At 42.0% G+C, this 23,822-nt stretch overlaps 2 protein-coding genes across 2 annotated transcripts in view; one reads left to right on the plus strand and one right to left on the minus strand.

Annotated features, from left to right (window-relative positions):
• CLS (cardiolipin synthase) overlaps positions 1-23,822 on the minus strand; it is a 189,203-nt gene that overhangs the window by 16,960 nt on the left and 148,421 nt on the right. Inside the window, exons 11-13 of the mRNA XM_068359291.1 lie at positions 14,106-14,376; positions 13,509-13,630; positions 12,822-12,959 (exon numbers count right to left, since the gene is read on the minus strand). Of these exons, the coding sequence (XP_068215392.1) occupies positions 12,822-12,959; positions 13,509-13,630; positions 14,106-14,376 (531 nt within the window). The remainder of the gene's footprint in view (positions 1-12,821; positions 12,960-13,508; positions 13,631-14,105; positions 14,377-23,822) is intronic.
• The window catches only part of Gnpnat (glucosamine 6-phosphate N-acetyltransferase), a 22,852-nt gene continuing 22,579 nt past the window's right edge, over positions 23,550-23,822 (plus strand). Inside the window, exon 1 of the mRNA XM_068359290.1 lies at positions 23,550-23,822. This exon is cut by the window's right edge and continues 41 nt beyond it. Within this exon, the coding sequence (XP_068215391.1) occupies position 23,822 (1 nt within the window). The 5' untranslated portion in view covers positions 23,550-23,821.

The following is a 23,822-nucleotide window of genomic DNA, read 5'->3' on the forward strand; positions in this document are numbered from 1 at the left end:
AGAGTCTGGAAGAAAGCGCCTTGGAGGAGTGAAACCGGAAGTCGATTTACTCCGCACAGCAGCTGTCTAAGTCTCTGTCCTTGGGCACAGACAAAACTCTTCTCAAGGATGGAAGGGTGTCTGAGGTCGTCGTCCTCCACAGATGAGACACCCGAAGGAAGCCTTCAGTCAGCGCGTCCAGATGGTACAACATCGAGCTTGTCCGCAAGTAGATACTTAACGACGAAAGGCCAAGGTGTCTGAGCTCGAGAGGAGGAAAGTACCCTTGATCTTCCTGTAGCTTCCTTGAACCAAACCTCGGGCCGTAACCGAGGAGGGAAAGAACCTGGTAAGCTCCCAGAGGAAGAGGTAAGCAGTCACCCCTTGTCCGATGGAGAAATCTTGAACGGAAAGCCCCCCCGCCAAAAATCCTTCCAGGGCGGGAGAAGGAGGGAGTACTCGTACAGGAGAGGGGACCCTCGAGACCGACCTCTTGGGAACCAACTTCGCCCTGGGGGAAGTCACCACGAAGTCCACTCCTCTCTTTCTCTTCAGCGTAGGAGAGACAGCCGCTGGTTTGTTACCCTGGCCGGCGAGTGCTGGTTTCATAACCCTCATTAACGCCCGTGCCAGCGGACCAAACCATGTCTGCTGCTCCAAGGACACAGAGTCCGAAATCCTCGCTAAGGTGAAAGGGATCGGGCGATCCTTTGGAGTGGACCCGACGGTACCTGCCTGAAAAGAAGGTGGGGAGGAATGCTGTACTGACCTGTCTTCGTCCTGCACTACCAACCTGTGCTTGGATGGAGGTGATCCCGAGTGCCGTCTAGGAGCACGCGTCCCTGCTGCTACCACCGGCTGTGGAATTCGCCGCGAACTATGGTCGCGCGAGGGCGAACGGTCGCGCAAAGGCGAATGGTCGCGCGGGCGCGCAGGCGAGCGGTCGCGCGGGCGCGCAGGCGAGCGGTCGTGCGGGCGCACAGGCGAGTGGGCGTGAGGGTGGGCAGGTAAATGAACACGTGTCCGAGGCGACGAACGCAAGCGATGGCGTGACGGCGAGGGATCGTGCTGCCGCGTAGGTGAAGAAGATCGCTGGCGATAATGACCGCGTGATGGTAAGCGATGGCGAGCAGCATGTGTAGGTGAATGATCGCGTGATAGGGTGCGATGGTGATCAGCATCCGCAAGAGGGCGAGCGTTCAGGGTTGTGCGATGAGGAGCAGCATGCGTAAGCGGGCAATCGTGCAGGGTTGTGCGATGGCGAGCAGCATGCGCAGGTGAATGATCGCGTGAAAGGGTGCGATGGTGATCAGCATCCGCACGAGGGCGATTGTTCAGGGTTGTGCCATGAGGAGCAGCATGCGTAAGCGGGCGATCGTGCAGGGTTGTGCGATGGCGAGCAGCATGCGCAGGTGAAAGATCGCGTGAAAGGGTGCGGTGGTGATCAGCATCCGCAGGAGGGCGATCGTTCAGGGTTGTGCGATGAGGAGCAGCATGCGTAAGCGGGCAATCGTGCAGGGTTGTGCGATGGCGAGCAGCATGCGCAGGTGAATGATCGCGTGAAAGGGTGCGATGGTGATCAGCATCCGCAGGAAGGCAATCGTTCAGGGTTGTGCGATGAGGAGCAGCATGCGTAAGCGGGCGATCGTGCAGGGTTGTGCGATGGCGAGCAGCATGCGCTGTTGAGGGTCGCGCGATGGCGATCAGCATCCGCAGTTGAGGGTCGCGCGATGGCGATCAGCATCCGCAGTTGAGGGTCGCGCGATGGCGATCAGCATCCGCAGTTGAGGGTCGCGCGATGGCGATCAGCATCCGCAGTTGAGGGTCGCGCGATGGCGATCAGCATCCGCAGTTGAGGGTCACGCGATGGCGATCAGCATCCGCAGTTGAGGGTCGCGCGATGGCGATCAGCATCCGCAGTTGAGGGTCGCGCGATGGCGATCAGCATGCGCAGGTGAGCTAGTAGCTGGCGAACCATGTTCCTTCAGAAGTGTTGGAGAACGTTGGCGTGCCAGCTGTAACACACGTGGGCGATCCGGAGATCGCTGGCGAGCTGATGATCGCTGACGAGCTGATGATCGCTGACGAGCAGAAGGCTACGCGTGGAAGCCTGCGCAAAGAAGAAGAGTCCTTGACCCCGACCTGAACCGAAGTTCTAGATCGCGAGGGCGAACGTGGGCGCACAGGGCACGTAACAGGAACCGCAGGGATCATCTTGAAAGCGCTGACGAACAGCAGGGCGCGCAGGGAAACCCTGACACGCAAGGGAAGAACCCCCGTGGGGGCAACCCTTTGCCCCGAAGGGATCGTTGTCCGCCGGGAGACTGATGTCCGTCGGAAGACCGCTGTCCGTCGGGCAGACCGTTGTCCGCCGGGAAGACCGTTGCCCGTCGGAAGACGAGATCAGACTGCTGTCCATCTGCACCAAGGCGGAAGATCGAGAAAAAAGGAGTTGTAGGCTGCAAACGGAGATCCAAAAGGGCGCCTCAAGCACCCTTATAGGGAGATGAGAGGCCCTTACGACGAGACGGACGGAGGGCCTTACGGCGAGGGAGGCCAACAGCAACAGCAACAGAAGAAACCTCCGAAGAGGAGTCTCTATGAGTGTACTCTCTCGAGAACGAAAGAGAAACACTTCGAGGAAGAGACTGGTCAGCCAGTGACCTAAAAGGAGCAATCCTCCGAAGAGGAGCTCCTGCAGTTGCCCAGCCCCTTGAGCGAAACTGCAGGTGCGACCGCTCAGCACCAAGAGCATAGTCGCACGAAAAAAAGGCAAGAGAAGAACCCCCCAAAATGAGAAAAACTCAAGCCTGGACAGGAAAAACTTCCCTCGGAAGGAAAGTTATCCGCCCAAGGAGGCAAGCCTCCTGACTGTTCTAAAATGAACTGGAGAGCTGTCCGTCGACACGGGAGTACTACCAGTAGAAGGAGACACGCCCCTGACGAAAATACAAGGGGGGAGGAAGCAACAGCCGAATCCCCAGGACTCAACCAGACAGCTCACACCGTTGCTATATTACAGAAACGAACTAGATCGGTAACTAAAAAAATAAAACAAATAATATTAGTACACATTCATTCCCCCGGGAAGGCTCCGAAGAGGAATCCCGAGGGAAAGGAACAAGAATTACACAACAGGCACGTGCCCTCACAACCACTTACACTCGCGGAAGGAGAGCTGTAACCAAAACAGAATTATAACAATTAATAATTATGTAACATAGTAATTATGTAATTTAAAAATGAATGAACACTAAAGAACGAAAACCCCGAAAGGAATCGTTCTACAAGCTGAAAAAAAACAAAAAAAACAACTACAATTAGATTCATAACTAATTGATACAAACGTACGACGTAGCAACCCCCCACACGGAAAGGAAGCTAGGCTACAAGGGCGTAGTAACACATAGTAAAAAGGGTGAACGACCTCAAGAGAGAGAGAGAGAGAGAGAAAGACATAAGTCAAACTCGATCGCCACCCATAAAATACGCCGTGGTGGCCTAACTGCCGAGGCCTCCACGTAGATATCGTACACTACACACACACATCTGAAAAGGAAACTTACTTATTTCTATACTCAAATATATATACAAACATGAAAACATGTCTACATATATATTGAGTAAAAGAAAAGTAAGCGATTAAGTAAAGACAAAACAGACAATGGCTGCCAAGCGAGGACCAAGACAGAGACGTCTGTCACAGTCCGAGCCAAAAGTTAAAGTGAGTATTCACGTGTGTGTGAGGGGGCGGAGGGGTAGCTAGCTACCACTCCCCTACCCCCCCCCCCCCCGCTAACTAGCGCGGGGGTAATACACCCTCGTTAAATTCTAATGGCTCGCCATTTCAGCTACGCTAAAAGTAATAACCCTTTGTAAATAGCGTGGTTTGTATTTCGGTTACGGAACAAATTATGTTTCATGATACACAACAACCATAATAAGGACAACTGCTATCACCAAGGGATAGAGGGACTCCTCTCATTACAGAATAGATACGTGTTGAAAATTTTAGCACAGACTAGACATCTATGCCTTTCCTCCCTTTGGACTCCAGGGTAAAATCCTTGTCAAGTTGTGTGAAATAACATACGGATGATTCTTATACAGTAGTTTATCTTTGGCCTAAGAGGAGAGGTTTCCTTACATCTTGGATCTTGTCTCAAGATTGTATGGTTTCCTCCCCTAATTAAGAGACACTTGAAATAATCTGTTAAAAGGTTCAAAAATCCCCTGGAGTATAAAATTTCAAACATGGTAGTCATCCAGCATGGACTCAAGGCGAGAGAAATTTCAGATATGCACCAGCCATAATAACCACTCCATGCAGGACATCAATGACTATCCTTAATAAGGTAAAGTGGATGAAGTTTGCTGCTTGATTTGACAAAATACTACTGCACGCGATGCTTCTTTTCCTTTGATTACTGAATTCTTCATTTTCTCTTATGACCACAAGATATTGCCTTGTCAATAAATCAGGGCTCTTTCTTTGTGTTTTCATTAGATATGTATTGGATTTGGACACTGCTCAACATATGTCAAACTTACTTTATCACTTCAACACATTAGTTCCACAATCTTCCATGGAATCACCTAGCCAGAACAAAGTCCAGGTTCTGATAGAATATACCAATGCTCCTTAAAAAGCTCATGACAAGACACAGTTCCTGAATTTGACAATTACGATAATTTTTCTGCTATCTTATGGCTCTGCAAATTAGGTCAGTGAGCTTAACGCTTTGTCAAGTGATAGCAATCAATCTAAAAACTAGCCTTCAGTTGGGTTACCTTTTACTTAAGATTTTGTTTCCCAGGATACAAACTTTTTGTTTTTTTAATAAGTCAAATTATCCAGTGGACTGTCTTAACAAGTGAAAGAACTTGGGATAACATGTGTGGCTCAACAACTTTGACTTATGATATTTGTCATCATTCCTCATTACCAGATCATAGACGTTTTACAAGAGGCATATTGGTGTTACTACCTAAATTTTAATACAGGTAACGAATAATTAATGAACTTAGCGAGAATTGACAGCGGCACCCAACCGGATCATGTCAAACAAGGCTTCCTTGGAGGGCGAACCCTCAAGCCCCAAGGAAGACCAAAGCTGAACCAAATCATTAGTACACAAATTAATATTTAAATCCACCCCCGGGGGAGGAGGAGGAGCTGCCTCACTATGGGAGGCAACTCCCTCTCCCTCTCCCCGAGTTCGGGCAACAGAACTATGGCCTACGCTACCACTAGCACAAAGCATGTTTCTCAATACATAACCCTCAGCCAAAGTGTCACTGGTTGCTTTCATTGTGTTCTACTCGTGTTGCGCAATGGAATGAAGAGTCATACATAGCATCATACGAGGTTTGTAGCATGTGCAGCAAGGACCTTCTCTTTCCTAGTGCAGTAGATTTTTACGCACAAAAAGGCAACATATAACTAATGGATTTGTAAATATTTTCTTATGACCAATTACTTGAAGACCTGAAAGCTTTATCAAAGCATTTTGATTTCTATTAACCCTTTTACCCCCAAAAGGACGTACTGGTACGTTTCACAAAAGCCATCCCTTTACCCCCATGGACGTCCCGGTACGTCCTTGCAAAAAAATGCTATAAATTTTTTTTTTTTTTCATATTTTTGATAATTTTTTGAGAAAAATGTTATTTTCATTAATAAAATAAATTTTTGAATATACTTACCCGATAATCATGTAGCTGTCAACTCCGTTGCCCGACAGAATTCTATGGAGGGATACGCCAGCTATCACAATACTAGAAGGGGGTGTACTTACCAGCGCCACCTGTGGCCAGGTACTCAATTACTTGTTGTTGACACCTCCTCAATTATTCCTCGGTCCACTGGTTCTCTCTGGGGAGGAAGGGAGGGTCGATTAAATCATGATTATCGGGTAAGTATATTCAAAAATTTATTTTATTAATAAAAATAACATTTTTCAATATTAAACTTACCCGATAATCATGTAGCTGATTCACACCCAGGGAGGTGGGTGAAAACCAGTGTACAAGATTAAAGGATAGCTAAGTATCCCATATTTCATATAACAGTTATCTCAAATAACAATGAAATAATAAGTACCTGGTAAGGAAGTCGAATAAAACCGTTACTCTGCCTCTTTATTTAAAGTTCGTCTTCCTTACTGAGCGCAGCGTTCCTCTTGGAGGCTGAATCAACCCAAAGGTGCCAAAGTACACGGGGTTGCAACCCCTACTAAAGGACCTCTACCAAACCTTTAACCCAGGCGCTTCTCAAGAATGAATAGACCACCCGCCAAATCCAAGGATGCGGAAGGCTTCTTAGCCTACCGTAACAACCATAAAAACAACAATAAAAGTATTCAAGAGAAAGGTTAAAAAAGGTTATGGGATTAAGGGAATGTAGTGGCTGAGCCCTCACCTACTACTGCACTCGCTGCTACGAATGGTCCCAGGGTGTAGCAGTTCTCGTAAAGAGACTGGACATCTTTCAGATAAAATGATGCAAACACTGACTTGCTCCTCCAATAGGTTGCATCCATTATGCTCTGCAGAGAACGGTTTTTATTAAAGGCCATCGAAGTAGCTACAGCTCTTACTTCGTGGGTCCTTACCTTCAGCAATGCAAGGTCTTCCTCCTTTAAGTGAGAATGTGCTTCTCTGATCAGAAGCCTTATATAGTACGAAAGCCCATTCTTGGACATGGGTCTCGAGGGTTTCTTGATGGCACACCATAAGGCTTCTGACTGTCCTCGAATAGGTTTAGACCTCTTCAGATAATATTTGAGAGCTCTGACAGGGCAAAGAACTCTCTCTAGTTCGTTACCTACCATGTTGGAGAGGCTAGGTATTTCGAACGATCTAGGCCAAGGACGTGAAGGAAGCTCGTTCTTTGCTAGGAATCCAAGCTGAAAAGAACATGTTGCAGATTCGGTTGTGAAACCAATGTTCTTGCTGAAGGCATGAACCTCACTGACTCTCTTAGCTGTTGCAAGGCAAACGAGAAAAAGTGTCTTGAGGGTAAGGTCCTTGAAGGAAGCTGACTGGAGAGGTTCGAACCTAGATGTCATAAGGAACCTTAAGACTACGTCTAGATTCCAGCCTGGAGTGGAAAGACGACGTTCTTTAGACGTCTCAAAAGACTTGAGAATGTCTTGAAGGTCCTTGTTGGAAGACAGGTCCAAACCTCTGTGGCGGAGAACTGAGGCCAACATGCTCCTATATCCTTTAATCGTAGGTGCTGAAAGGGATCTCTCATTCCTAAGATGTAGAAGGAAGTCAGCTATTTGGATCACAGAGGTATTGGTAGAGGATATTGAATTGGCTCTACACCAGCTTCGGAAGACCTCCCACTTAGACTGGTAGACTCTACGAGTGGAAACTCTTCTAGCTCTGGCAATCGCACTGGCTGCCTCCTTCGAAAAGCCTCTAGCTCTAGCGAATCTTTCGACAGTCTGAAGGCAGTCAGCCGAAGAGCGTGGAGGTTTGGGTGCAACCTGTCTACGTGAGGTTGACGTAGAAGGTCCACTCTTAGAGGTAGAGTCCTGGGGAAGTCGACTAGCCATTGAAGTACCTCTGTGTACCATTCTCTTGCAGGCCAAAGGGGAGCAACCAGCGTCAGCTGTGTCCCTTCGTGCGAGACGAATTTCTGCAGAACTTTGTTTATTATCTTGAACGGAGGGAATGCGTACAGGTCGAGATGGGACCAGTTCAGAAGAAAAGCATCCACATGAACCGCTGCAGGGTCTGGAACAGGGGAACAATAAAGCGGAAGTCTCTTGGTTATGGAGGTGGCAAACAGATCTATGGTAGGTTGACCCCACAAGGTCCAAAGTCTGTTGCACACACTCTTGTGGAGGGTCCATTCCGTGGGAATGACCTGATTCCTTCTGCTCAGGCGATCCGCTGAAACATTCATATCGCCCTGGATGAACCTCGTGACCAGAGTGAGGTTTAGACCTCTTGACCAAATGAGGAGGTCCCTTGCGATCTCGTAAAGGCTCCTCGAATGGGTCCCTCCTTGCTTGGAGATGTAAGCCAAGGCTGTGGTGTTGTCTGAATTTACCTCCACCACTTTGCCTAGCAGGAGGGACTTGAAGTTCAACAGGGCTAGATGAACTGCTAGCAGTTCCTTGCAGTTGATGTGGAGTAATCCTTGTTCCTCGTTCCATACTCCCGAGCATTCCCGTCCGTCCAAGGTCGCACCCCAGCCCGAGTCCGATGCATCTGAGAAGAGATGAAGATTGGGGGTCTGGATGGCCAATGATAGACCCTCCTTGAGAAGGAGATTGTGCTTCCACCACAGGAGAGTGGTCTTCATCTCTTGGTTGATAGGGATAGAGACTGCTTCTAGAGTCGAGCCCTTGTCCCAATGAGCAGCAAGATGGAATTGAAGAGGGCGGAGGTGGAGTCTTCCTAGCTCGACAAACAGGGCCAGTGATGAGAGGGTCCCTGTGAGACTCATCCACTGTCTCACTGAGCAATTGCTCCTCTTCAGCATGCTCATGATGCACTCTAGGGCTTGGCTTATCCTGGGGGCCGATGGAAAAGCCCGAAAATCCTGACTCCGAATCTCCATTCCCAGGTACACAATGGATTGGGAGGGAATGAGTTGAGATTTCTCTATATTGACTAATAGACCTAGGTCTCTGATTAAGTCTAAAGTCCAATTGAGGTTCTCCAGACAACGACGACTCGTGGAGGCTCTCAACAGCCAGTCGTCTAGGTAGAGGGAGGCTCTGATGTTCGACAAGTGTAGGAATTTCGCTACATTCCTCATCAGATGAGTAAAGACCATAGGAGCTGTGCTTAGGCCAAAACACAGGGCTTGGAACTGATAGACAACCTTTCCGAAAACGAATCTCAGGAAAGGTTGGGAGTCTGGATGAATGAGAACGTGAAAGTATGCATCTTTCAAGTCCAACGAGACCATCCAGTCCTCCTGTCTGACCGCTGCTAAGACCGACTTGGTCGTCTCCATCGTGAACGTCTGCTTGGTGACATACTCGTTGAGAGAGCTGACGTCCAGCACCGGTCTCCAACCTCCTGTCTTCTTGGCCACAAGAAAGAGACGGTTGTAGAAGCCCGGGGATTGATGGTCCCGGACTATAACCACTGCCTTCTTCTGCACAAGTAGCGACACCTCCTGTTGCAATGCTAGCCTCTTGTCCTCTTCTTTGTAGTTGGGAGAGAGGTTGATGGGCGATGTGGCCAGAGGTGGTTTGAGGCAGAATGGAATCCTGTAACCGTTCCTCAGCCAACTGACAGACTGTGCGTCTGCACCTCTCTTCTCCCAGGCTCGCCAGAAGATCTTGAGTCTGGCTCCTACTGTTGTCTGGAGAAACGGAGAGTCAGTTCTTTCCCTTAGATGTCCTGGATCCTTTCCTAGACTTGCTCCTGTGAGAGTCTGGACGGGAGCTTCCTCGGCTGGGGGCTCTACCACGAAAGGGCGGTATGAACCTCGTAGCCGGGGTATCAGCCACTGGGGAGCGATAAGTCTTGGGGACTGAGGTGGCAACCTTAGACTTACGAGCCGATGAGGCTACAAGATCGTGCGTGTCCTTTTGTATCAGGGCAGCAGACAAGTCCTTAACTAGCTCTTCGGGAAAGAGGAACTTCGAGAGCGGAGCAAAAAGGAGTTGTGACCGTTGGCAAGGTGTAATGCTGGCGGAAAGGAAGGTACACAGTTGTTCCCTTTTCTTCAACACCCCTGATACAAACAACGACGCTAGCTCGCCCGATCCATCTCTGATGGCCTTATCCATGCAGGACATTAAAAGCATGGCAGAATCTTTGTCCGCAGGAGAGGTTTTCTTGCTGAGGGCCCCCAGGCACCAGTCGAGAAAGTTGAACATTTCAAATGCTCTGAACATCCCTTTCAGTAAGTGATCCAGGTCTGAGAAGGTCCAACAAACCTTCGAGCGTCTCATAGCAGTTCTCCGAGGCGAGTCCACCAGACTTGAGAAGTCAGCCTGGGCAGAGGCAGGTACTCCCAAGCCTGGTGCTTCCCCTGTGGCATACCAAACGCTCGCTTTCGAAGTGAGCTTCGTTGGAGGGAACATGAAGGAAGTCTTGCCAAGGTGTTGTTTAGACTGCAGCCACTCCCCTAAGATCCTTAAAGCCCTCTTGGAGGATCTAGCTAGGACAAGCTTAGTATAGGAGGACTTAGCTTGTTGTACGCCCAGCGAAAACTCAGATGGTGGAGAGCGGGGAATAGCAGAGACAAAGTGGTCTGGGTAAATCTCCCTGAGTAGAGCCAAGACCTTACGAAAATCAATAGACTGTGGAGAAAGCTTGGATTCGTCCACGTCTGATGAGGGATCAAGGTGTGCCTCCTCATCATCCGACACCTCATCACCAGAGTGTAGCGAAGAGATCGGACAAGAATGCTGAACCGCAGAGTCAGAACGGGTAGGAACAATAACAGTGGTTTCCTCTTCCAGTAACTGTTGAGGGAAAACCTGAGGCTCAGACTGCAAAGGCTGAACAACAGACGAAGCAGAAGGAAGGCGCATGGGTGAAGGAGGTTGACTCCTAGCAAGAGAGGTTGAACCCAAGGATAGCGCTTGCTGAGCGGAGGACGGAGGCGGAGTAGCCCGTTCCTGTTCCTGTGAGATGAGCGGAGCATGATGAGGTTGAGGCTGCGCAGAACAAGGTAAAGTTCTCGCAAGCTGAGGCTCCTGAGGCGCAAGTCCAGGGTGTAGAGGAGCTTGCCTTGAGGAGGGTTGAGCTCGCTGCAGCAATGGCTGAGCAGACTGACTCATGGAAGGGAGAGGTTGTTGTACCCCAACCGAGAGTTGCACCACTGGTGGAGCAGCAAGGGGAGGCGGAGGAAGAGTGGAATAACTCTCCTGATCCCAAAGTAAAGGTTGCCTTAAAGAAGGCTGAGGCTGAACACCACTGGGAACAGCGAACTCCGAAAGTGGCTCAACATCGTACGCCTGGCAGATGGTGCTGCGACCAGGCGGAGCGAGCGCAGGCGGGGCGAGCACAGGCGGAGCGAGAACAGGCGGAGGGAGTGTAGGCGGAGGCGGAGGTGCAACACTCTCAGCCCGACACTCACGCATCAAGTCCGAAAGCTGTGCTTGCATGGACTGAAGCAGGGTCCACTTGGGATCGGCAGAAACGATAGCAGACTGAGGTAAAGCCTTAACAGTCGAGCTCTGTTGTGGCAGAACCTTACTCCTCTTGGGCGGAGTACAGTCGACAGATGACTGAGGCGAGTCAGAGCTGAGCCAATGACTGCAACCTGGCTGAGCACTCGCGGACTGGACTCTACGTTTAAGCGGTCTCGAGACCTGAGACCAACGTTTCTTCCCTGACAGTTGATCAGCGGACGAGAATAAGACTGGCTCAATCGTCTGCAGGTGGGAGTGACGGTCTTTGGAAGACACGCCCGCAACCACCGAGGATAGTTCTGTGCGCCTAACAAGGCCTGCCGAACCCTTAAGCCCTTCGACATTGCTTCTCCCCTGGGCATGGGAGCTTGCAAGAGGTCCCGGACTGGGAGGACGACTGGCTCGCACAGAAAAATCCTCACGCACCACACTGGCACCACTAGCACTTGGCACTGCACCGACACTAGCACTCGTCACAGCACTGGCACTAACTCCACCCACTGCACTCTTGACCTTCAGTTCTTTAACTTCGGCCATCAGAGACTTATGGTCACTTACCACTGATTCTACTTTATCGCCTAAAGCCTGAATAGCACGCAAAACAACTGACATATCAGGCGGAGGGCACACAGTAGGTTCGGGGGTAGCCACTACAGGGGTAGGAAAAGGTAGGGGATCATGAGGTGAGGAAAACATAGAAGAGTGAGAAGAACTCCTCCTAACTCTACCTCTCTCTAACTTAGTTGAATATTTTAAAAGACGGACAAATTCCAATTCCGAAAGTCCGGCGCATTCCTCACATCGATTTTCTAACTGACAGGGCCTGTCCCTACAGTCAGAACAAGCGGTGTGAGGATCTACCGAGGCCTTCGGAATACGCCTATTGCAAGACCTACATCGTCTATGGGAGGGGGCTTGCGAAATGTCAGGGATCCAAAAACAAGCAAAAATCGTTAACCGTTATATCAGTACTATATAAAAGCTATCTAGCTAATATAAGAAGGATTCCAGTAAAGCGACAGCCGTTAATCTGAGAGAATACTTCACCAAATATCCGTGAATAAACTCGAAGACCATAAGCGTATCCCAGAACGTCTAGCCGGAAGCACGACAGAGGAATAATTGAGGAGGTGTCAACAACAAGTAATTGAGTACCTGGCCACAGGTGGCGCTGGTAAGTACACCCCCTTCTAGTATTGTGATAGCTGGCGTATCCCTCCATAGAATTCTGTCGGGCAACGGAGTTGACAGCTACATGATTATCGGGTAAGTTTAATATTGAAAATTCAGGCATTTTCCAAGAGAATGAGACCAACCTGACCTCTCTATGACAAAAATTAAGGCTGTTAGAGCAATTTAAAAAAAAATATACTGCCAAATGTGCTGGGAAAAAATAACCCCCTGGGGGTTAAGGGTTGGAGATTTCCAAATACCCCGGGGGTAAAAGGGTTAATTGGAAAGTGAAAATCTTCCAATAATCAACATTTATATCAGCTTTATTCCATTTAACATTAGAATATTAGACCAGCTAGGCAGGTGAATTTTGAAGAAAATATTTTTGAAGGCTTCTATTCACACTTATAAAATTCCTGAATTAGAAAAAGTTTGGAACGGTAATGAGAACCGTCTTTTTCATTCTGTAAATAATGCAGCAACCCCTTACCAGTAAATGGAGCCTTAAGTATACAGAAAATATATCAGGTACAGTAATATGCAAATACTTACTAAATCAGTAAAACCAGCAAACATGAAGAGACCCAGGGCCCATTTGTATTCTCCAGTTATAACTAAATTACAAAGGATGGGTGAGCAGACAATTCGACTGATGCACAATAAATTGGGTATCGTCCAAATATTCTCACGCTGAAAAAAGAAAATTTATTATTATTTTCATTGTTACTATTAATTAGTTTAAGACTTACACTAGGGATTAGTTCTTAAATGTAGCAAAAGCAAAACAAGATACTGTACAGTAAAGATTTTCAAGTCAATCAGCTAAGTGAGAAGAGACCAAATAAAATACATGTAGAGCAGGGGCAGAGAGAAATGCAGCTGAGAATGAAGAACCTCGCAAAGAACCTTTATTACCCTTTCCTTACAGTGTGTCTCGAGATGCAAACTGTAAATAGTAACCCTTTAAAGTAAATTAAGTGCAATGATGATTAAGAACAGGATGAATGTAAGGTTATAACATACCTGTACAGTATTTACAAAATAACAGTAATAACTATTCCACTTATACTAATCTTCTATGACTTAAATAGCAGTTCGTTTCTTATTTCATACAAATTTCATACACTTACAGTACTGTACACATACTCGATATCAAACTATGTAGTGACCGACATGTAAATAGAAATACATATATATACCTAAATCAATGTTGAATGTAGACCTCATTAAGCTCCATACCTCAATGATAGCATCCATCTGCTCTTTCACTTTTGCCTTGGTTTCCTTTATATCTTCGATGATATCTTGCCCGACCTCCCGTAACTGCTCTTTCTTTTCCGTGACTGCTTTCCATGGGGCAACTACCTAAAAGCATACAAGAAAATATTGGAAAAGATAAATCAACATGATACAAACACAAATGAGAGCCATGAAACATGCTACCAAAATCCTATAGAGCTGTTAACCCTTTTACCCCCAGGTTATTTGTAAATTTCCAACCCTTAACCCCCAGGGGATTATTTTTTTCCCAGCATATTTTGCAGTATATTTCTTTTTAAATTGCTCTAACAGCCTTAATTTTTGTCATAGAGAGGTCAGATTGGTCTCATTCTCTTGGAAAATGCCTGATTTTTTTCAAAACAATATAAAAAATATGAAAAAAAAATTTTTTATAGCACTTTTTTGCAAGGATGTACCGGTACGTCCATGGGGGTAAAGGTATGGCTTTTGTGAAACGTACCAGTACGTCCTTTGGGGGTAAAAGGGTTAAGGTACAACATATTCAGTTTCTCACTTCAAAAGGTACCATTTATTATAAATTCAGGCCCAGGATACCTACCGGCGTGTGTTGGGAAACTTTCTCAGATTTGTGACATGTACTGGCTGTCCATATATGCCTGAGCGTGACTGAAGGATTCAATCCCAGTCGCAATGCTCGGGCTGGTTCTATCCCATTCAGGATATTTGTCCATCCTCCGGGTAGGTAACACGTTCTCCTCTGCAAATGCAAGCTGTTGATATCACCACATCTGTATGAGTCTGGACAGTTAATTGGAGTTTCTTGCGCTCCCTGGCTACCACAGAAGTTGATGTGAGGCTTTCCATCCTGGAAAAAAAGTTAAACAGTAGAATAAGAATAGAAATTATAACCATCCAAAGGTAACATTATAAGTACTATACTTTACCATACAAAATGTATCTTTATAAGTACACTTCAGTCAATAACTTCATGCTTATCTATCAAACCATCATATTCAACATTTGGAAAATATAAATAAAAAAGTAATAATTGAATATAAGTGAAAATACATTATCTATGGAAGATCTGCATACAATTTAAGGAAACCTTTAATGATTGAATATCTGTATCAATAAATTTTATTGATAACCTAATTCAAAACACAGTATAAATACAGTAGGCTCTGAAAATTAATTCCACATAGAGCTCAGGTCAATACAGTTTATTTCATAACCCTAGATTAAATCAAGTAGCTACTAACCTACACTCTCCTGATACGATAAAGAAAGCAAGGCTACATATAACAAACAAAAAAATATATTTCAATGAAAAATAGTCAATAGAAATTACCTATGCAATAAAGGCTAGTCTACGCAAGGAAGTGGACAACAATACATTTAACCAGTAAGATGAGAAAAATAATACAGTGAAACTTATTTATCTGTAGTATTTAAGTACAGTACCACACACCCAGATACAGAACTATATGGAGAATAGGCAAAAAAAACTCTAAGGATGATTTCTTTTTCAAACATTCACTTATGAACTGTAATTGTACTTTATATGGAAAATAAATTACACCATGGAATGTACTGTACTGTAATATCAATACTGTAAAGTAACTTAAAATCTTATACCTGTATGGCAAAATATCTCTATACATTAAAATCTTACACCTGTATACACACTCTCATTGCTGTGTATACCTTTCTAAATTAATAGCAAATGGTCGACCATGTTCAAGTGAATCTACTGTTACCCAATCCATGGATAAGGAAGTCGAACTCTATATAAAAACAAACTTTGTATGGGACAGCAATGGCAGAATTAGGCTGGCCATACTCTTAACAACCATGCACAAATTATCCCTTTTACCCCCAGGCTATTTGGAAATTTCCAACCCTTAACCCCCAGGGGGTTATTTTTTTCTCAGCACATTTTGCAGTATCTTTTATTTAAATTGCTCTAAAAGCCTTAATTTTTGTCATAGAGAGGTCAGGTTGGTCTCATTCTCTTGGAAAATGCCTGAATTTTCTCAATAAATTATCAAAAATATGAAAAAAAAAAAAAATCTTTATAGCATTTTTTTGCAAGGACGTACTGGTACGTCCATGGGGGGTAAAGGGATGGCTTTTGTGAAACGTACCAGTACGTCCTTTGGGGGTAAAAGGGTTAACTGCTAGTTTTATCGAAGCCAACAGCACTCGCATACTTGTACTGTATGCCTATGCTTTTCTTTATATTTCTAATACTTTCTATGTACAGTATTATACTACAGTACTACTTTCATATTGCATCTATGTAAATCTAATTTTATGTAAAGAGTTTTGTTTACAGTATAGTCTGGTCTTTCAGCTGTTTTGCTGCATTATTGTGCAATGGAGAAGCTACCATAAGGTTGCATAAAACAATGTACAGTAATGTGAATTTATTTTTTATATCTAATATTTACCGTTCAGTATCTAAAAGAATAGCAAAAGATTAAAAGAGCCAGTTGAGGATGCCAGAAATACATCTCTATTATCCAGTGGACTAGCGGTGGCTAAAAACACTGGCTACTCAGTGTGCTGGCGACGTCGTGGGATTTCCATGCCATCCGTCAGTACCTACCGACAACTTGTTAAAAATTTTAACTGCTAAGTTTCCGATATACTAAAACCATACTCTCATTTTGGGACAAGGGTTTGTATACATGTAGGAACTTAAACTTATATGGAATCTCTATTTAGGTGATATAACCCTTTTACTTCCAAAGGACGTACAGGTACGTCTCACAAAACTCATCCCTTTACCCCCATGGACGTACCGCTACGTCCTTGCAAAAAAATGCTATAAATTTTTTTTTTTTTTTTTCATAATTTTGATAATTTTTTGAGAAAATTCGGGCATTTTCCAATAGAATGAGACCAACCTGACCTCTCTATGACAAAAATTAAGGATGTTAGAGCAATTTAAAAAAAATATACTGCAAAATGTGCTGAGGAAAAAGTAACCCCTTGGGAGTTAAGGGTTGGAAATTTCCAAAGAGCCTGGGGGTAAAAGGGTTAAATAAAATTTCAAAGTTCTAGTATATTTACACATATCACAGGCAGCTTCTGCCCATTCAATTTGGTAAATCTATACCAGTGAGCCACCACTGGTAAACATCAATACTTCACATTACTCTTTACCTAAGACAGACTACTGTATCCTTACTTATCAGTGAAGGTTTCCACCTGCATCCACCTCTTACTCAAGCTGACCTTGGAAACAGTGGTTTTGTTCATCAAAACATCTCAGTATCTATGAATGGTGTACTGTACACATAAAGATATACTGTATCATTTTCACTACATTTGTCGCCTTGTGACTACCACATGCCATTTCTGCACAGCCTATTAAATTCATTATGAAGAGTAAGGCAAATGCAGTCTACTGCCGCATCATGACAAACACAATTGAAACTCCTGTTTTCTGTCCCTTAGTAGACAGCAATTGCATTTAAAACATTCACTGGGCCCAGTGACAGCTCTAGCAAAATCACATGGGATACATCCTAGCTTAAGGTTGATCACCCACCCACTTGATTTAGGGGGTAATATCCTTACTTACCTAAGGGTGGTGGGTTGGCAGCTGCACACACTATTTACAGCAACCAAACAGGAAAAGATTTTAGTAAAGCTTAGAAAATGAATGTAAGCGTTTCCATAAAATTCAGTGAAATTTTAGATTGTCAATAATCAAATAGAAATGACCATATTTGGATGTCTGACACATTAAACAGCTTTTACTCTATACTTTACTGTACATTACAGTACAGGTACTGTATTTTGAAATTCTAGGTAACGTTGTGACAACAGAGCTACGGGAAGATGTTTTTATGTTCCTAGTGTGATGTATAAATGCTTACAACCTTGTAAAAATTTAAACCACCTGTGATAGTATAGAGTACCGTATTACACATTCTACTGTCTCTTACAGTTTTAACATGGGAGCATTTATAGGATGATGTCACAGTTTAAAACTAAGGAAAAATTCCCTAAATTCAATTAAAGTGCCCTCTCCTACCATAACTTATCCTAATAAAGTTTTATTCTGTTCCTACATTCTACATACTAACCCCTAAGGTGATAAGATACAGTACTGTATCATTCTATTATTTCTTAAAGTTATTAAGTACTGAAAGTCTCTTGATTTGTTATTGCATTGCCAAATTAAACAACAAAAATATGAGTAAAAAAATGTTGATACCAGTGCCTTTGTATACCAAGGGACAGAAACTCCCTCGTGTATAGAACACCACCTAACCTCACCTAAAAATCACGTCCTTACCTACTTACCTAAGGGGTGTAATGCCTCTTTACGACCCCCCTTAGACTGCCGCAGTCTTAGCGACAAGGATGAATATAATGGAGTTATTGGGCATGACCGTCATCATACATAGACTCCCAAAATAACCAAAGATAACAAAAAAAAGGGGAGGGGATGGGGTGTTTTCTTATAGTTCCAGCCAGGACAGCATTTCCTAATAAAAAATACTGTTTTTCCTATAGGATAACTCCTGTTTTCTTTGAAAATTAATCTATTTTGGGGAATAATACATAGCAAAAAGTATGCCTACTACTTGTATGATATTGTGTTGCCTACGCCATAGTCAGACATCAAAATATTATTCAGGGCAGAGCTTTTATAAAATCAAAAACCCAGCTTGCCAGTACATGGGAGCTTGATGTTTATCTTTTTTCGCGAGCGAAGCAAGCACACGGCGCAGCAAAAACTATTCAGGAACCTATCGAAATGTTACCAAAATCTAATAGTATTTGCTGTGCCTTGCGCTCGGAAAAGAAAAACATCAAGCTCCTATGTTCTGGCAAGCAGTAACGGCTGGGTGGGACTCTACCGAAATATTACCCAAGGTAGATTAAGGTTGATTGGGGTAGTTTGTAGCGCTACGGCCAAGCGTCCTAATTAGCTTATTATCGCTCCGACTGTTATCTTGTATAGAATAAAAACGTTTGGAAATGGTCTACGGATCTTAAATATGTTGTGTAAGGGGAGGGGTCCGGGGGACCGCAGCCCCCCTGGGTAAGGACACGGCTTTTAGCATAGGTTAGCTGGGTTTTTTAAGTTATCTTCTCCCGCCAAAATCGTATTTAGAAAGACGGCCACAGTTCAGAATATTCCCGTTTTCTACGGGATCTGGCCGTCACCCTACAAAGGCTCCGTTGATTGTACATGCAAGGGTAATCAACCCCACTGGAGGTACGTTAAGTGAGATATATATATATATATATATATATATATATATATATATATATATATATATATATATATATATATATATATATATATTATATTATATTATATTATATTATATATATATATATCCCAGTGGAGTTCAGAACCAAGATTCAAGCTTGGGATTTAACATGTGCAAGTTGCAGCGCTACTCATTTCGTACAACACTACTTAACAAAATAACTACTAGCATTGATTTTAATGTTTGCTAAAACCTTCGCTATTATATTATAACCTACATTTAGCATAGTTATGGCCCTCCAGTTATTAAGATCACACTTATCTCCATTTTTTGGTAAAAGCTTAATGACACCTTTATTTGAGTCTTTACACATTTTTAAATTAGTAAATGAAAATTTCAGTACTTCTATCCGGCCAAACTAACCTTGAGCAACTCTTTGCACCCCTCAGATGGGTTTATTATTCTGCAACAGGCTGTTGATACCTTTCCATAACATGCGAGATAGATCCCTCTTGTTTTTCTTCTCTGCAAGAGATGTCTTCTAATTGCTTGCTTGCAAATTGCCAGAGAAAATCGTTCGTTTTTCAGCAATGTTTTGGTTATCGCAGACGAAAGCACGACAGTCGCCATGACTCTGAGGGATCACTCAGATTAAGTATTTCTTTATAAATTCACTTATAGTATTCATAATTAAGTAATCAGCTTATAATATAAATTAAATTTGATTTATTAATAGTCAATATGCAATTTTAGTTGGCAAATATCCTCATATTCAAAATTAACCTTATGTTTGGGGGCTTGATAATGTCAGCCATGTTAGCACGCCGTACGTTCAAACTTCATTCACTGAAGAATATAAAGGCTGAAAGTAATTCCTTTTGCAAAAGAATATAAGGATAATTTCACGCCATACAAGTTGGAGAGCTTAACAATGACATCATTTATACAATCTGAGATAAATAGTAAATGCCTATTGTCCTATACGTTAAATAGAAGGAAAAGGTTATGCTGTTTTGGCAAATTTCTAAAGAAGAGGCGTTTAATTTATTGTTTTTCACATGAAGCCAAGAAATACACTGGTAAACATGAATTTTTGTTTTACACGATTTGAACGTTTGAAATAAAACACCGTCAGTTTTCTCATCACAGGCAAACGTTTCTAAAATAATTTGGGGGTATTACTACGTCACGAAAATACACCTGGGCTCCACAAGGCACTACAAGAGTTGGAAACCCAGGCCTACATGGTTTAGGAATATGAAGCGCGAAGTAGGAGATGATGAATGAGAAGTATTGAATTAAAAGCTCCAGATAGAGACGACTGGTGAAATCTAACCAAGGCCCTTTGTGTCAATAGGCGTAGGAGGAGATGATGATTTAGCCCCCCAAAGACAACTAATGAAGAGAATAATATACATGTAAAATCACATAATATGCAACATACACAAATAAAAAAAGATAAGAAATATGTATGAACAAGATAGCACTCTATACTTGGGCATCTTTGCAGAAACAGGAATATGGCCAGTGTCTTGTAGAATACACTATTAAAGGTCAACTGGAGACCCTCTAAGGATAGTGCTAGACCAGCAGTATTAAATATGGTGTGAATGTGGTTTGGAACTAGGAGAAATGAGAAATTGGGGGAAAGGGCCCTGAAAAATAATTATGAAAAATATACAGGGAACTATTGAAGAAAAAAAGAAAGGGGTGAAAAATAAGAATCATAGAAGGAAATGGCCAACAACCTTATATCAGAGAAATCGATATGGATAAGGCAATCCTTATAACGAAGGCAAGGTTGCATATGTTCAAACTAAAGGCCAATTTTCAGGGGAAAAAACACAGATGATGGGTCTGACCTATGCAAGAAAAGAAGATAATATAGAACATTATTTTCGTGACCAAAATTAGGAAAGTTAAAAGACGTTATGTTGCAAACTCTTAGTGGGGAGCTGGTGGTATAAATACGTCGAGATATGAATGTGAAAGAAGAGATTAAAAAAAAAAACACACAATAGGTTGCCAAAACTAATAACAAGATATTATTCCAACTGATTTCAAAAGTAGAATTGGATAAAGATGAAGCTTAAGATTCTCATTATACAGGATAATATAGAACATGATTTTCGTGACCAATATTAGGAAAGTTAAAATACGTTATATCTCTTAGTGGGGAGCTGGTGGTATAATTTAAATAGTCGAGACGAAAGCGAAAGAAGAGATGAAAAAAAGAAGAAAAAAACACAATAGGTTGCCAAAACTGATAACAAGATATTATTCCAACTGATTTAAAAAGTAGAATTGGATAAAGATGAAGCTTAAGATTCTCATTATACAGGAAAAAGCTTAATATACAGAGTATAGGCAAAGAAGCTGTGCACCTATATATAAGTGAAAGAGTGCCCGCAAACTTATTTTGCGGAGAGACCAGTTAGGAGCCAGGAACTTCATAAAAAACTGTCTAAAATGAGAAAAAACTAATTGAAATTTTATACTGCCTGTATGAAAATGGCATAGAAATATACAACGTCAATAAGAGTAGAAATAGATACACAAGATATTGATACTGCATGTATAAATATAAGTGATTCAATGCTTTAAAAATTACAAAAAAAAAAAAATGGAAAATATATAAGAAAAATAAAATGCGACATTTTCAATGCAAATTTTATATGGCATGTAAATAGATAAAATCTGTAACCGTCTGAAATATATATATATATATATATATATATATATATATATATATATATATATATATATATATATATATATATATATATATATATATATACTGTATACAGTATATATATATATATATATATATATATATATGTGTGTGTGTATATATATACTGTATACAGTATATATATATATATATATATATATATATATATATATATATATATATATATATATATATATATATATATATATACATATATATATATATATATATATATATATCATCTCTATATTAAAACAGAATGCAGTATTTACATAAACTAAAAACGACCCCAACATAAGAACTCCATGTACCACAATTATATAGAAACTTTGAATACAAGACAGACAAACCAAAAGACCAAGAATAAAACATGCCACGATCTTGCCATAAATATCATATATCAAGACTAGTGATAAACTGTGTTATTACAACAACTGCATCTACTACAATCTACTTAAAGTATAAGTTAAGAAATTACAAAACAACAAAAACGGAGGAGCAAGACTGATGAAAGGTGTTCCATCCCGAGAATGGATTACCGATATACTAACTGAATGACAACGGCTGCCTTGTAAGGACAGTGAGACAAGCGTAACCAAGATCAACTGATACGTAACTTTATTCAAATATGCATGAGAGTATATTACAAGGTGCGGACGGAAAGGTAGGATGGCGCTGGTGCCAAATCAGATTGAATTGCCCGCCAAAATATGTGTTTTCTTACACTTACAAATATACGAATTATGAGTTAACAGAAACATGTAATGAAATGATACATATGTCAAAATGTAGCTCTGATAGAGCGGAATACATATACATGGGAAACCACGGTGTGGCGAAAGGAGAATTCAAATAAATAAACAGTTTGTTGATTTTCTGGACGGTGTCCTTACAGCCTATTAAAGTGAGAATTGGGTTTAGATTATGTACAATAACCTACCAAGTTATCAGAACCGGTCGTCAAAAATATCTAAGAGAATCGCTACATATCGTGCAGACACGAGAAGTTACAAATAGTTTCAAGTTATTGGAGCCAAGATTTACCTCTACTCTATAGTGTTCAACGAAAATGCGGAGAGACAACAAGTCTCTCTGCATTTTCATTGAACACTATCTTGCTTTTACTCATATTCAGTTTCAGCCCTACGTTTCTGTTTTATCAATTCATTTCAACAGTTAATGATTATGTATATAACTATATATATATATATATATATATATATATATATATATATATATATATACATATATATATATATATATATATATATATATATATATATATATATATATATATATATATATATATATATATACATATACACACACACACACACACATATATATATATATATATATATATATATATATATATATATATATATATATATATATATATATATATATATATATGTGTGTGTGTGTGTGTGTGTGTGTGTGTGTGTTCTTTGAAGAATAGAAAGTAAGTCATTCAGAGGAACTTTAACGGGAGAAATGAGAAATTGAGAATAGGCTGCCCAAAACATTTCTGCCAAGCAGTTGGAATCGAAGTTTATCTGTGACTTATCAGTGAAAGGATGGAGGTGGTTGTGGATATTGACTGTGTTGTCCCACACGTGTGTGTGTGGGGGGGGGGATGCGTGTGCGTTAGTGAATATGTGTAACAACGCTAAAATTTCAGCATCACTTGGTTAAATTCTTTCGTGTAATACTGTATGGATGTATTTATTACCCATTCTGTTAAGATAATAACAAAATGTGATCGTTTATTTAAAACAATCCATAATTCAGAAATATTAAACAAAAACGCCGTTTTCGAGTATTTCCGCAATATTTCACAGATCAGTTTAGCTACTTGCTCCCTTGGATCTAATATGAGTCAGGTTAATGTATATTAAATTATTTTTATTTTATAAAGTTGTTTATACCATAACTTTATAATGAATCATTTTTTTCATAATTTTAATTAGTATTTATAAAAACTGGAAAATACTGGAGGATCTTATTTATATACAAAGTAATATTCTGCTAAAATATATACTCGCCCGCAACTCACAACAGCTGATGTCACCGTCTATGCTTTCTGCTAGTTACTCCTGATGTTAAATGTTCGCTCTGACGTAAAATGTCAATTTTGTAAACACCCAAAGTTTTCAGTAACTATGAATGGTTAATAGTACTTAATCCCGTCCCTCAGTGACCATAAGATCGTCGTGAAAAATCGAAAATGCGGAAATAAAATCGAGTAACGGGTCTCATGGCCAACAGCTGATGCAAGTTGACAGTTCTTCCACATAAACGTGGGTAATATCTCTTTGAATAACGTCTAGCTCTCTTGCATCA

The sequence above is a fragment of the Palaemon carinicauda genome, chromosome 35 (assembly GCF_036898095.1).
Source record: "Palaemon carinicauda isolate YSFRI2023 chromosome 35, ASM3689809v2, whole genome shotgun sequence".
Classification (NCBI taxonomy): Eukaryota; Metazoa; Arthropoda; class Malacostraca; order Decapoda; family Palaemonidae; genus Palaemon; species Palaemon carinicauda.